This window comes from Aulonocara sp. 'chitande type north' Nkhata Bay, linkage group LG7, assembly GCF_057382095.1.
Source record: "Aulonocara sp. 'chitande type north' Nkhata Bay isolate Kocher_YH1m ecotype deep benthic linkage group LG7, A_spYH_male_GT1.1, whole genome shotgun sequence".
Lineage (NCBI taxonomy): Eukaryota > Metazoa > Chordata > Actinopteri > Cichliformes > Cichlidae > Aulonocara > Aulonocara sp. 'chitande type north' Nkhata Bay.
The window spans coordinates 21,955,408-21,968,923 of record NC_141350.1 but is presented as its reverse complement, the minus strand read 5'-3'; the positions used below and the strand labels follow the sequence as shown (position 1 = coordinate 21,968,923).

At 42.3% G+C, this 13,516-nt stretch overlaps 1 protein-coding gene across 8 annotated transcripts in view; it reads right to left on the bottom strand.

Annotated features, from left to right (window-relative positions):
* Nucleotides 1-13,516, bottom strand: part of LOC147325092 (unconventional myosin-IXAb-like) — a 158,568-nt gene that overhangs the window by 28,120 nt on the left and 116,932 nt on the right. For all 8 annotated transcript variants that reach the window (XM_086299383.1, XM_086299384.1, XM_086299386.1 and 5 more), the window contains exons 12-15: nucleotides 8,311-8,432; nucleotides 4,336-4,477; nucleotides 2,721-2,916; nucleotides 1,380-1,499 (exon numbers count right to left, since the gene is read on the bottom strand). In XM_086299383.1, coding sequence (XP_086155509.1) covers nucleotides 1,380-1,499; nucleotides 2,721-2,916; nucleotides 4,336-4,477; nucleotides 8,311-8,432 — 580 coding nt within the window. The remainder of the gene's footprint in view (nucleotides 1-1,379; nucleotides 1,500-2,720; nucleotides 2,917-4,335; nucleotides 4,478-8,310; nucleotides 8,433-13,516) is intronic.

Below are 13,516 nucleotides of genomic sequence, written 5' to 3'. Positions count from 1 at the left end.
GCTGTGTTGGAGTAGGGATGCATCTAAAAGCTGCAGGATAGTAGCTCTCGAGGACTGGGATTGGGCAGCCCTGGTGTAGGTGATAGCATGTACAAAACTCCTGCTAAACTGCTAAGACTAGCCAGACTCTCAAACTAATGTGTTTGTAAGTGCTACACTTTTTAGTGACATTCAACACATAATTTGTTTATGTATTGTTTTTGGGAGATTTTCTTTCTCTTAGACTAGTCGACTTGCCTAAATACTTTCTGCTATTTAAAAAACTAGCGTCCAAAGATTAGCATGGTAGGCTAGTTGGCGATTCTAAATCAGTTGTAGGTATGAGAAATATAAAGTGCTTTAGGTGTATAGACAGGGGTGCACATAAGTGGTCCACAGGTGCGCATTCGCTGTCAAAATAAAAGACGTGCACCAGATAAAAAGTTGCAACGCGCGTTTGCGTCCATATAAAAAGCACTGTTTTTGTCCGCTAGAGTCGGATTTTCACGGCATATTCTGCACCACATCTCTATGTGTTCATCATTTGTTTGAAGCCAGCTCACCTCCTGCAACTACTTTTCCGAGAATACACGCTTCTTTTGTGGTTCGGACTCCTTCTGACATTTCTTTGGAGGTGGAGGAAGACCAAAGTAATTGCTTAAAGGAGCTTCTTCGACATCTTTAAGAGTTCTAAACAAATGTCTGTCCTCCTGAAAATCTTATGTACGCAAACACGCGTTGCAACTTCATATCTGGTGCACGTCTTTTATTTTGACAGCGAATGCGCACCTGCGGACCACTTATGTGCACCCCTGTGTATAGACTGACCTGCCGTATGAACATATGGTTCATTATAGTTGATTTGTAGTTTTAAGTGCCTTGAGTGGTCAGTTAGACTAGAGTGCTACAAAACTGTGTGTAGGCTGCACTTTTAGCCTAGCATCGCTTACACCCGCAGCAAGCCTAGTTTGCCTTTCAAGTCAGTCATGGAGGTTGGTTGTTGACTGATGATGTAACAATTATTGGCAAGTGAAACAAAAGAAAGCCACACTAAGAAACAAAAGTAACACTGCCACTTCTAGGCTAAACTGTTTCACATATTCCACCTTTGCAAAACAAAAAATCATAAGTAAGGTGAGGAATAGAGAAAAACACAAATAACTAATACAAACTGTTATTTCAGTTTGATCAGTCTCAATTTTTGGTTAATAATCCATAAAACATGAAACATGTATGAACAAAATACTGCAAAAATCCATGACAATCCTTTTGCAGCACAAAACCGTATCCATGGTGAAATCACAGTGTGTGGGACTGAACTGAGGCTGCACACAAGTCTCTCCAACTTTCTTCCCACCGTCTATTAGTATGAATGTGTGCAGGAAACTCCGGTTACTTACTGTATTTCTCATCTTTGCATCTTTGAAGGATCTCGAGGCTCCGCTGGTGAACAGGGTGGTGAAGAAAACTGAAGCTGTCAACGGTTTTAACAACAGCACAGGGAACTGCTGCATCATTCCCTAAACCAGAGAGAGGGAGAGAAAATATGACAGTAAAGTCCAGTCAAGCATCTATCAGGAATATTAAACATAATAATGGTTATACTGTGAGTGGATTAAGTCACTAAGCTCTTTGGAGTTTGGAGGTTAGATCTACACAGAGAGTAGATAAGCTGGGAATAATGAACCAACTCCATCACAACAACCTACTGTCATTCAAAACCATGAGTCAAATGCTTATGAATGCCGACTATTGATTTTTAATACTGAAGGTTTGACGTAGTTCCTCTGGTGCCCACTGTAGTGGTACCGAATCTGTCCTCACAGAATCTATAAAAGATTGAAAACCTTGCTAAACTTCCTAAAGCGAACAAAAGGCAAAGCAAAATTTTCAATTGTGGAAGTTTGTAGCCGAGCTCCTGTTCAACCATGAGCACACCCCCCTGCACTTTTTACATAGCCTGGCTACTTGAGTCCCGACTGAAGACAGAAAGTTTATTATGATAAGGTAAATACACCAACTAACCATGTACAAATATTTAAAAAGGCCCACATCTTAACAATCAATCATTTTTCTGTAGCTCCTACTGTCAGCTTGGTTAATATTTGCGATGCGCAGTTTAGCTTATGGAAAACAATACTACACACCTGTATACTTAATATATTTGAATGTATAGCTAGTCACTGTTATCCTCATTTTGGACAAAGAAATGTTATCAAATAGTAATCTGAGACAAACTCCGAAAGTTTCTGTAAATATAATTTCTTCTGAAAATGAATGCAGAAAACACCATAAAAGTATCTGTAGCACCTGCAGGTAAGTTAGTCTTTCGTAACAACTATAGGGGGAGAGAGTGCTTTTACTTCAAGTCTTCATACCATAATTACCTGACATCTAACATGGCTTGCTGTGCTGTTATTTGTACACACAGCCCAGCCAACAGTTTTGGATTATGAAATAGTGTTTTTGGAAGGTTTCCATGTCTGTACACTGCACCCATAAGTTTTCAGATGCAGCTTGCTAAACCAAGCTTTCCAGTGTTAGCTAACAGCTTTAACAGTCTACTCTCTCACCCATGTGTGGTCACATTTAGCATAAAAAAGTTTTTTATTTTTTTTTAAAGAAGTTGTGGCTGCAACAGCCATCTTTTATATACAGTCTATTATGGCAGAACATTTTTTTTCCTGGCCTTTAACTTTAACGGTTTACTGCATATACTGAACCTGCAGGGTGTTCTTCACCTGTTTTTTTGTGGGTGTGTCTGCGTCCAGCCTCCCTGAACGCCACATGAGCTCTGAAGTAAGCGCGGAGCACGGCCCAGCGAAAGGTCGCCACGGGGTCGATTCCCATCAGGCCGCAGATGAAGGCGTTCTTGCTGCTCTTGAGCAAGGCCACAATGTCGGGACGCATGTGGTCAGTGTTCTTCTCCCTGAAGTCCTGGATGAAGGAAAGACGTGTTTTCAAAACTGAGTAACAGCCTATTTCTTTCATTTAAAGAAGAACGTTAGGCAACCTTTGTAGGACTAAAGCATGAAAGCACAAAGCTGAAGTATTACAACAAACAAGGACCTTAGTTATTGCTGTGGCTGCGATTTTATTTCTTGTTTGTAAAGCTGTGGAAAGGCACTTGGCAGCAGAGTTTGCAACTATTTATGGGCAAATGTTTCACCTCTTTTCTTTACTCAGTTGTGTGGATAGAGTTAAATAGCTTGCATGATAGCGCCATCGATTTTCATCTAAGACTTGGCAAGAATGCAAATACATATTAGTATACAAAATGTCAAAATATTGCTTTAATCTTCAAAGCCATAATTAAAATGAAGCAGTTTTACAGCCTGTAAATATGTACTTAATTCACGCTTGTTGTCATGCACCTTTCGCTTCACATTAAGCACGAGGTGAGGAAAAATCTTCTCACACATCCATACGAGTGGAGAAACACATGCCCCACGCCCTCTGCCCCATCTGTCTGTAAGGAATGAAATATTCCAACTTGAAGTGGTGCTATCATAACAAAGCTTGAACTATAAACCCTTCTCTGTCCATATGAAACAAATCAGCTGTGCGCTCGCTGCCGAGCCAACGTCAGGCACATTTCACGTCTGCGGCTCTCGCTGCACGGTTTGCACCAAACGACTCACTGGCTCTGAGCAAATATAAGATATTTTTCCACAGCTGAGATAACCAGCTGTTATGGATTTATATTATACAGTGAAACAACAATACGCTCGATCCAGTCCAGCACATGTGCTTCTTATCAAAACGCAGCTGGGAAACGAGCAGAGAATTAGATCTAACTGCAAAAATAGGTCGACAGAACAAGCAGATCTGCGGCAGGGTTTCAGGATCCATAAAGACTCGAGTGAAGTGAGACAGCTCAGACTATCAAAATCTCAATTTGATGCAAACGAAAGGTAGAAAAGTGGATGTCAGATTCCGAACTGTAGTTCCTGGCTTCATCAGTAAATTGATGTTATCACTGGAGACATGTCTCCTAACACTTTATTTAAAATGAAGTCCGCAGCAAAATTAACAGATATCAGTGGAAAAAAATCTCTTTTTTTCACGTAACTGTTTGTGCCAGCGTGCTCGGTTTAATGCCTAATTTTGGGTTCATTCGCAGCTATTAGCAGGTGGGGCCGTTCTGTAAATCCAGGGCAGCAACAGAGCAAACGGTACATAACTCCTGGATTACTGTTACAGTTGGCTGCCCTGAGATTATAAGCAATTACCAACACGTGCAGGGTCGGGGACACGGTGAAACTACAACGCTGAGGCTAGGATGATCATCGGTGGTGACGTGCTACTGTAAAAAGCAGATCAGATCTTTTGCATGACAGCAGAGACTCGTCTTACCTTGACTCCGTACTTGACTTTCCCAGCGTAGTGTCTGATGATGAAGGCAGGCTCCATGACAGTGGGGAACTCGATGTAGCTGTTTCCTTCATGCTGACGCTTGAACTTGTCCAGCAAGGTCTGATTGGAAGCTTGAGGGAAACTGCAAAGACATTGATTTCATCAGGCTCGCATTCAAAGTCTCTAAAGACCAAAGTGGACACACTTTGGTCTTTAGAGACTTTTTATCTTCTGATTATTTCAGGAAAATAAAAAATAAGTTACAAACATTACCACCACCTGCCACATTTTTCCCACACATCTGCTTTCCTGCACTTCTCAAGCGCTCATCCCATTCCTCTAACCCCAAGAGATTAAAACTCCCTGTCACATATTTAATCCCATGATTTAAATTTAACCACAAGGGTGCTTACGAGGCCTCCACTTGCACATTCTTCTTTGGTATTTTCACCTCTGCTTTATGGACATTTAAGCCATTAACTACTAACCTCTGCTGGCTGGATCAACATTCCTGGAGATGTTTCATATCACCTCTCCTCCCTGCACCTCCAGACCGCCCTGCCTACCCAGGTGGAGGTCCTGAAGTTTGATGCTGTTAAAGTCAAAATGAGCCCCCACACTCGTCTGATTCTGCAGTAACATAATCCATCTCTCCAGAGGCCCTGAAGGCTGCACTAGCTGTGAGTGATGAGATCTCCAAGAGACTTTCCTTCTTTTGCTATAGTCATTTAGCATGAAGCTCCTTCCTGCGGCAGCACAAACCCTGGGAGAGATCCTGTCTGCCTCATTTTTTTCTTCAGAGATCCCCCTTTGACCCTATTTCTTCAAAATTGCTTCCCCACACCCCAACACGCACACACGCTGTACGAACAAATACATACACGGCATTCGGTCCACTCCCAATGTTATTACATCCAGATGAAGCAGCTACGCTAAGTGGCAGGTAAGATGACAGCTAACATAGATAAATATGGTTCCAAAGATGCACCGCCTGGTGTGTTTTTCTATGCGAGGGGGCTGGGGGAGCATTTGATTTGATTTATGAAGAAGAAAGATGCCGAGACAGAGAGCTGACCCGCAGTACAATGTTTCACCATAGGAAAGGCAGAGAAAAAGCACAACCTGTTACAGTAAAAGTGGGGGAGGAATCAGTATATCTTTGGTTAAACCCTGGTACGAGTCCCAGTGTCGATCAGGCTAATGAATGAAAAGCCTGCAGAGGGAGCAATCGGTCTCTTCAGTTTAACAGATGCACGAAAGTAGTTTCCGTGTAGCGTGACCATCATTGATGAAGCACACTGCAAGGGGACAAAGTTTAAAAGCAAGAACCAAACTGCAAGCAATAAAAGACCTATCTATACTCTGCTCTTCAACTGGTTTCACCAATAATCAGCTACATTTATAGCCTCTCCTCATGTTTAGTGAAAATCCCAATAATCAGACAACCCATTTGAATAAGCACTTGGCAACAGTGGGAAGGAAAAACTCCCTTTTAACAGGAAAAGAAACAGGAAGAAACTATCTAACGCAACTGGTTAAGTGTGAGGGGAGGGAGACAGGACAAAAGACACACAGATTAATGATAACCAATGATTAAAAGCAGAGTTGTGTATAAACACAAAGAGAGCAAAAGCAGGTGAGTAAAATAGAAACACTCATGGGAAGCCCCCAGCAGCCAAGGGTCTATTGCAGTATAACTAAGGCTACGTCTACACTAGCCCGGATAAATTTGAAAACTGTGTTTTTGTCTGAAAACGCTCTGTGTCCACACTAGCGTTTTCAGTCGTTTTCACAGAGTTGTGCGTCCACATTGAAACAGACGAAAACGCTTATGTTCCAGTACTGCGCATGCGTGAAACGCAAGAAGATTCGACCTGCCTCGTTTCTGTCTGCCGTTTATTTACTTTCCGGGTCTTTGAAACGTTGCGGCAAAATGTTGAGGAAAAGTTTTTTTAAATGGACTAACAATGAGGTGGAGTTGTTGCTGCGAGTAACACAAAGGTACAAAGTTGTAAAAGCGAGTGAGAATAAAATAATTTGAAGAAAAGCTATCTGGAGCATGTACAGACTGATATTAATCTTTAACCCCTGGAGGGTCTTGGGTCGATTTGTGGCTATTTTTCGGCTATTTTCAAATTTTGATTACCTGCCATTTGCACAGTGTTGAATGGAATATAGCGAAAGTCTGCAAAAAAAAAGTTTGGTCACATTTACTGTTAAAATTTCAGTATGACTTCCGGAAATTAGCTTCAGGGGCTAAGCTAGCGATAAACTTACGCTATTGATCCTAGGGTCGATTTGTGCCCCATTGAAACCCATTATAAACGCTATTTTTCACGGCAAAAAAAATACGGTCAAATCGATCTCGATCGGTAATGCTTCCGCTTCCGCTTGCAGTACTGGCCTTGGAGTTGTAATTTTTTTATTTGTCCACCGGGTGGCGCCCTTGCTCCACATTTGACCCGGGGCTGGAAAACAGCGGGCTGCTTAAAGAGACCTGCGGGAAATGACGCCTCTTTTCCGGCGTGCTGCAGCGGTTTCGCCCGCTGATCGGGCGGGACAATTTTCGGCCCCAGGACCGTTTGAGGTTGGATTTTTTTTTTTAAATCAACAGGAAATGACGTATTTGTTGTGACGTGGTACCGGATGTGTGTGTTGGAAAAAGGGGTCCGACGCAACATGCCCCGGTCATCGTCGCGAGTCAACCCGGGAGCATGCACCGATTCCGGGCTAGAGGAGGAGCATTTGCCGCCTGGAGACCATTTTCTGGTCCTGAAAAAAAAAATAAAAGGCGATCGAAATGACTGTTTGTGCCAATCTTTAGTCCATCTAAAGGCCTAATTATAATAACAATCAAATATTACTTCAAATGTTTTTTTGGGAAAATATTTAGTTTTTTTTTTCGTTTTTTTGTAATTTAAAGGGTTAAAACAACGAAAATATAATTAAAACTTTATATGAATATTTCAGGGAGAAGTAGTTTTAAAAGACTGACCAATTTAAAGTGAAAAAAAAAATTAATATTTAATATTTTTATTGCACTTTTTGGGCGTGGTCGATAGTGTGCATTTTATGAAATGCGCTCCTGGAAAAAAAATAAAAGGCGATCGAAATGACTCTTGGTGCCAATCTTTAGTCCATCCAAAGGCCTAATTATAATAACAATTGAATATTACCTCAAATGTTTTTTTTGGAAAATATTCAAGTTTTTTGTTTTTTGGGGCAAAAAAAGCAGTGCGCTCATGTGACGAAACCGGGATATAAAGGGTTAAAATCCGCGAAATGTAATTAAAACTTGACATGAATATTTCAAGGAGAAGTAGGTCTAAAAGATTGGCTAATTTAAAGTGGAAAAAAATATTAATATATAAATTTTTTATAGTGCTTTTTTGGGCGTGGTCGATTTGTGGCTCTAAGACCAATAGTGTATGCATTTTTCTAGGACCCTCCAGGGGTTAATAGGGCTGTCAAAATTAAGTGCAAACAAAACAACTGCTGTATAATGCCCCCCGCTATCTTAGTTTAATTGGTCACATGACTGCATCACATGACTAAAATGTGTCATCCGTTTCAAAACGTCTCCGAGTTCGCTGTCCACACTGCAACGCGAAAAACGGCCTTTTCAAATGTATCCGCTTTGGAGAGCTTTTTCAAAACGCTGTGTTTTCCTTTACCGAAAACGCCGTCTCAGTGTGGACCAGAGGCCAAAATGGAGAGAAAAAGATGTGTTTTCAAACGAAAACGTATTAGTGTGGACATGGACTGAGGAAGGGTCACCTGAAGCCTCCCTGAGAACCCATGCTCAGTTTTCAGGCCTCTGATTCCATTTTATAGTTGATAAAATACACCGTTTCCCTTATAACACATGGAGGAAACCAGCAGTTGTGCAATATCTTGCAGAAAATGGTTCGACTGACAGTTTTAATGATTATCTAGTAAACAAACACGATCCATGCTAATCAACAGGTGCCGTACTTGCACTCCTCGTCCAGCAGGTGGAACAGAGCTGTGGGTTTCTTGCTGATTAGGTTGATGCAGCCACTGTTGTCGATGTAGTCGATGTTGTGCCAGGTGATGCCCTCTGCCCTGTACTCTTCCTGCAAGCAAGAACAAACAGACAGGAGAAGGATGGTCAGTAACTTTGCGAAACACAAATGAAGCGAGACAAAAAACCCGTGTGTTAATGTCTGTGATCGCTATGTAGCTAAAGTCTGACAGGATTTCTTGCATATGCTGTTCTTCTGAATTGCTTTCATATTTTCCCACAGGCATATCTATCAATCAGTCTCTAGCTGCACTACAGCACGAGAGGTTAAGCATCTTACACACGCAGCAGAGCTGTTTACCAGCGCTGCAACCAAACATGTTCTGTTTTGCATGAGATTTTGACTTTGATAAGCATGGTTCGTACAGGCCAAAGAGTATGCTTATGCTTGTGCTGGCTTTCCATAGAACTCAATCAGGAAGTCTTCAGTGATGATTTCATTCCGCTGAAAAACCTGAGCCACCATTAGGAAAACACCTGGCTGCTTGCAGACTGTCAGAAAAAGCCATTTGGCAAGATCTGTCTGCCTCTGAAAGATATGACCCTGGTACCCTTGACACCCCTAAGTAAGAAATCAGCGAGCCTCTGCCAGCTGGAGGCGGAAAGCATGAAAAGTTGATTGGGGCGGGATGAGGTTAACGTTTTGCTCTACTAAGAAAACTACTGTTGAGGTACATTTGAGAAAGTCATGTAAACAGGTCCTGCTCCAAAACCTTGCAGGTTAGAGAGTGTCTTTCAGTTAGGCTGCTGGAAAAGAGGATGCACACTCAGCAAAAGGTTTAATGGCAAGCACCACCAAAGCAGAAACCTGGCTGAAAAAAAACCACAAGAAAAGAGGGTGGGGGTATCAGATTAATCAGCTGGACAGCATTAAACAAGCAGCCAATATCCAAAGACAGTAAGAACAATGAATTGATAATTGTGCTACGATTAGAGCCTTCATGTTCGACGACACGGGCTACACTGCAAACAAGTCCTCAGAAATCTCCTGATCACTGAAAATGACTGGATTGGTTGTTTGCATGAGCTCTTAATACGAGTTTAGCGACCTCTAGTGGGCGTGTGTGAGCTCATGTAAAATGAGCACTTATATCGCTACCCTTACACCTCTTTTGCGCAGACACAGTGTGGGTCCTGGTGCTGAGCCAGACTGCCTTTTGAGAACATTATTACACCTTGTCGCTAGCAGAAGTTGGAGTCAATCACATCAGCCAAAAACTGCTTTCTTACAGCACTGAGCAGTCACATATTTTTGCCTACCAAATTTGTGGTGGAAGCTTTTGCTTTGAACAGATTCTAGACTGGGCCCCAACCATAGGTAAGTTGATTGGACATAACGTTTTTAGTGGGAGAAACGTTTCTGTCGCACGACAGACAGGCGACCTGCCCATGATGTACTCAGTCAGATATCCCCGTGGCAGCTGGACTCAACCCTGAATTGGATACATGGAAGAAAATGGATGGATTCAAAGACTTCCTAAAGCTTTCTTACCATGTCTAATCCTCAAAAAGGGTTTACTTGAACCTAAAAAGTACTCAACAAGTGAAAATTCCTCACCACACTCCATCTTCTGTTTCCCAGCAAAAAGTTGGGTGTGTTTGTACCCTGGCAATAAGTCAATTCAAAAACAAGCAGTAACACAGGAATGTGCATAATGATTAATGACTAATCCTAAAATAAACCCAATTGTAAATGTGACTGTATGGGAACAAGTTCAGGGTTTATGTGTGCTTGGCATTTTTAGGTGTCATAGTGTAGTTCAGTCTTACATTTACATGTTTGCATCCTTTATATGGCTTTATTAGAGAGCAAATATAGTGGAACATATGCTGGCCATTTGTTAAACTGAATAGCGATCAAAAATTCAAAGCGGAGCTGCAACATAGTTTCACATATGCAACATGTCTGCCCTGTCCTTGTTTTAGGCTGCTGAATCACCGATGAGGCATTTAGAACATGTGGCGTGTTTTGCTTTTATTCCGAGGTCGCACCGGATCAAGTAAAATAAAAACAGAGGCGTAAAGAAGTTTAAATCTCTTTTTGTTTAAATCTCATCAAGGACGAGCGCCGGCACTGCTGGCCGACGCGGTTCATCTGGCTACATTTGTTGTGTCTGTGAGAGTTTGTGAACATGCACACTCAGTCAGAGAGAGAGGGGCAATTAGATACAGACACTCTGATAATGAGATAAGCACACACACGCAAGCACTAATCAGCCATTTTATTACATAGGCACATTAACGTAAACAGCCCGACCCAGCAGACAGAGGACTACAAAGTGGTGACTCAGTATGTGAAGAATGTACAGAAGGTCTTTCAGTCATGATTCAACCAAACAGCAAACCAGATCCGACAACTTAGAAACAGCTGCTTTAGGAATTTTCTTTATGCACTGCAGAGCGACCCTCTAATTTTTATATGCAAGACCCTATTCATGGAAGTCCTGTTAACACAGTAATTGAGAGTAGCAAATAAATGCCAATCAAGGTCTCGTTCTAGTTGAGCTGGCAGAAAGGAGAGCTCAGATGAAAAAATGCTAACAGAGGAGACGCACTAAAGCTATATCCAGTCTGATATGTTTTTATTTTAAAGTCGTTTTTAAAGTGGAAGTGATCCCTGCTCATTGGAGCATTTCCAAAATGATTTCTACCTTCACTGACACGTCTGTTTAAAAATATTACACTGACCATTCAGTGGGCACAGGTGCTGGTGTAAACAGGAAGCAGATGGTGGGTTTGCTTGGAGAAAATATAACAGAGGAAGAAGAGAAATGGCTAAAAGAAGAAAGATTCCTTTGCCTGGACCATTGGTCTCAGGATTTGCAGCTGAGTGTGAAGCAGCTGGGATGAGAATTAGCAAGTCTGAGGCCACAGTTCTCAGTGGGGAAAAGGATGGAGAGCCCACACTGGGTCAAGAAGGAGTCACCGCCCCAACAGGAGGACTTCAAGTTTCTCAGAGTTCTTGTTCACAAGTGAGGGGAGAAAAAAAGAGCGAGACGAGCAGATTGTGTGGTACACGGAGGAGAGACGAGAGGCCTGAGCGTGAAAATGTTCATTTACTCCCTAATCTACTACTCCTAACCTTACCTGTGCTCACAAAATCTTGGTAGAATGACATCGAGGACAGAAGTGGGGGAAACAAACTTCCTGCAAAGGGTGTCCGGGCTCTCCCTTTGACAGGGGGGAAGACGATCAAGGTCACTTGCCTGCTTGTTTTTTTTGTGACTGTACAGATTTGTTCACGGAGTGTCTCCACAAAAACTCTCAGCTATCTTTGTGACGCCTGTTATTTGGGCAGCTATTAAAAAACATTATCAAAATTAACTTAATTTTAATCAGTTTTGGGGCACTGAAAAAAGTACTTCTACTACCTTTTCTGTGGATGGGTGTTTAGTTCTGATTTAAACTCATACCAAGTTTAACTCAGACTCTGTTGAGGGTCATCTTTCTGTCTTTGTCTCTGAAATATAAGGCTGATAAGATTTCCCCAGTACAATAGAGGCTTCAGATCCTCCACAAAACATGATGAAATAAATTTGGCAAAACCAAACCACTGTAAACAGAGAGAGATGTAACTGATATTGGACCCCTAAAATCCAATCTGCAAGCAATAAAAGCCCTCAAACCTCCCGCTAAGTCGAAAGTGAGCCGGGAGTTCTGTTGCGGTCGATGAGGTTGGTCAGGATTTGTGGTCATCCTTCCATCCATTAGTCAACCATGTGTCTGTTCTCTCCTGCGTAACTCAGTGCAGCATTCAAGCAACCCAGATTGTGTTTGGCTGAAAGCCCCGGTGTAGAGGTGAGGGAGGGTGTGTGTGTGTGTGTTTCTCGATTGCTCCTGCTATCTCTCCACTCCCTCCGTCTTTATATTTCTAACTCACTAAGCTCCCTGTCTCTCTTATTATGACAGCAGAGTGTTTTTATTGAGCGGACAGGAGGAACAGTGGTGCAATAATTGGAGATGGAGCAAGTTCTCGTGGTTTTAAAAGGGTGAGGAGAAAAAGACGTCAAAACTGGCAGAGATGCAAAAAAAAAAAAAAGACGGGCTGGAGTGTGTGCTTTGGGGAAAAAGGGGCATCCAGAAAGGAGAAAACTAGCAGAGACCAGAGACCATGAAATGTCAAAGAAAATTCAAAGACTTATCCATTAATGTTGTAAGGTTGGTGGGTCCTCAGTTAAAGTTTTGCATTCGGCTCCAGTTAGTGTCATTACTGGCAGCATGAAGCCATAAATGGACACTACAAAGGTTGCACAAGTAGTCCGACTGCTCCAGGATGGCACATCAATATATGTTTATTGCCAAAACGTTTGCTGTGTTTCCCAGCACAGTCTCAAGGGCATGGAGGAGATTCCAGTCAGGTAGTTACTCTAGAAGAGCTGGACAGGGCCGTAGAAGGTCTTTAAGCCATCAGGACTGGTATCTGCTCCTTTGTGAAAGAAGGACCAGGATAAGCCCTACAAAATCACCTACAGCAGGTCACTGGTATGAATGTCTTTGTGCTCGCTGACTGGCACCATGGAGCCAATTGCCATTGAATACTAGAACTGGGAGATCCACTACAAGCACCCTGTGCTTTTTCCTGGAGGATGAACCATTTGATATCATCGACTGGCCCTCATGCTCACCTGACCTACATCCAATTGAACACCTGTGGGACATTATGTTTCTGCCAGGTTGCACCTCAGACTGTCAGGAGCTCAGTGACTCCCCTGGTTCAGATCTGGGAGGAGATAGGACACCATGGACACCAAGGCCGTCTCGTTAGGAGCATGTCCCGACGTTTGGATTCAGTCCTTTGTAGGCTGATATTTTTCATTGTGACATCCTTTCCTTACCCGGTCCATAACAGCATAAATATCCATCCCGATTGTTTTTATGTGTGTTTTTATGGTTTCATTGTAGGTGGTCCAAAAGATTTGGACTCCAGCGTTTTGCTCTATCTCCTGAGCCACAGCCGCCCCATAAAAATGAATTCATGAGTATGACCATTAATACAATAAAGAGATTGTTTTGGTAAAATTGGCACGTTCCTAAGGATCCTATTAATTCAGAGAAATACCTCGTTGCTTTGTCTGAGGAAAAAGTAAGCTGCAGAATTCTCTGTCAGATGACGATAAACCTTTCCACATGTTTTTT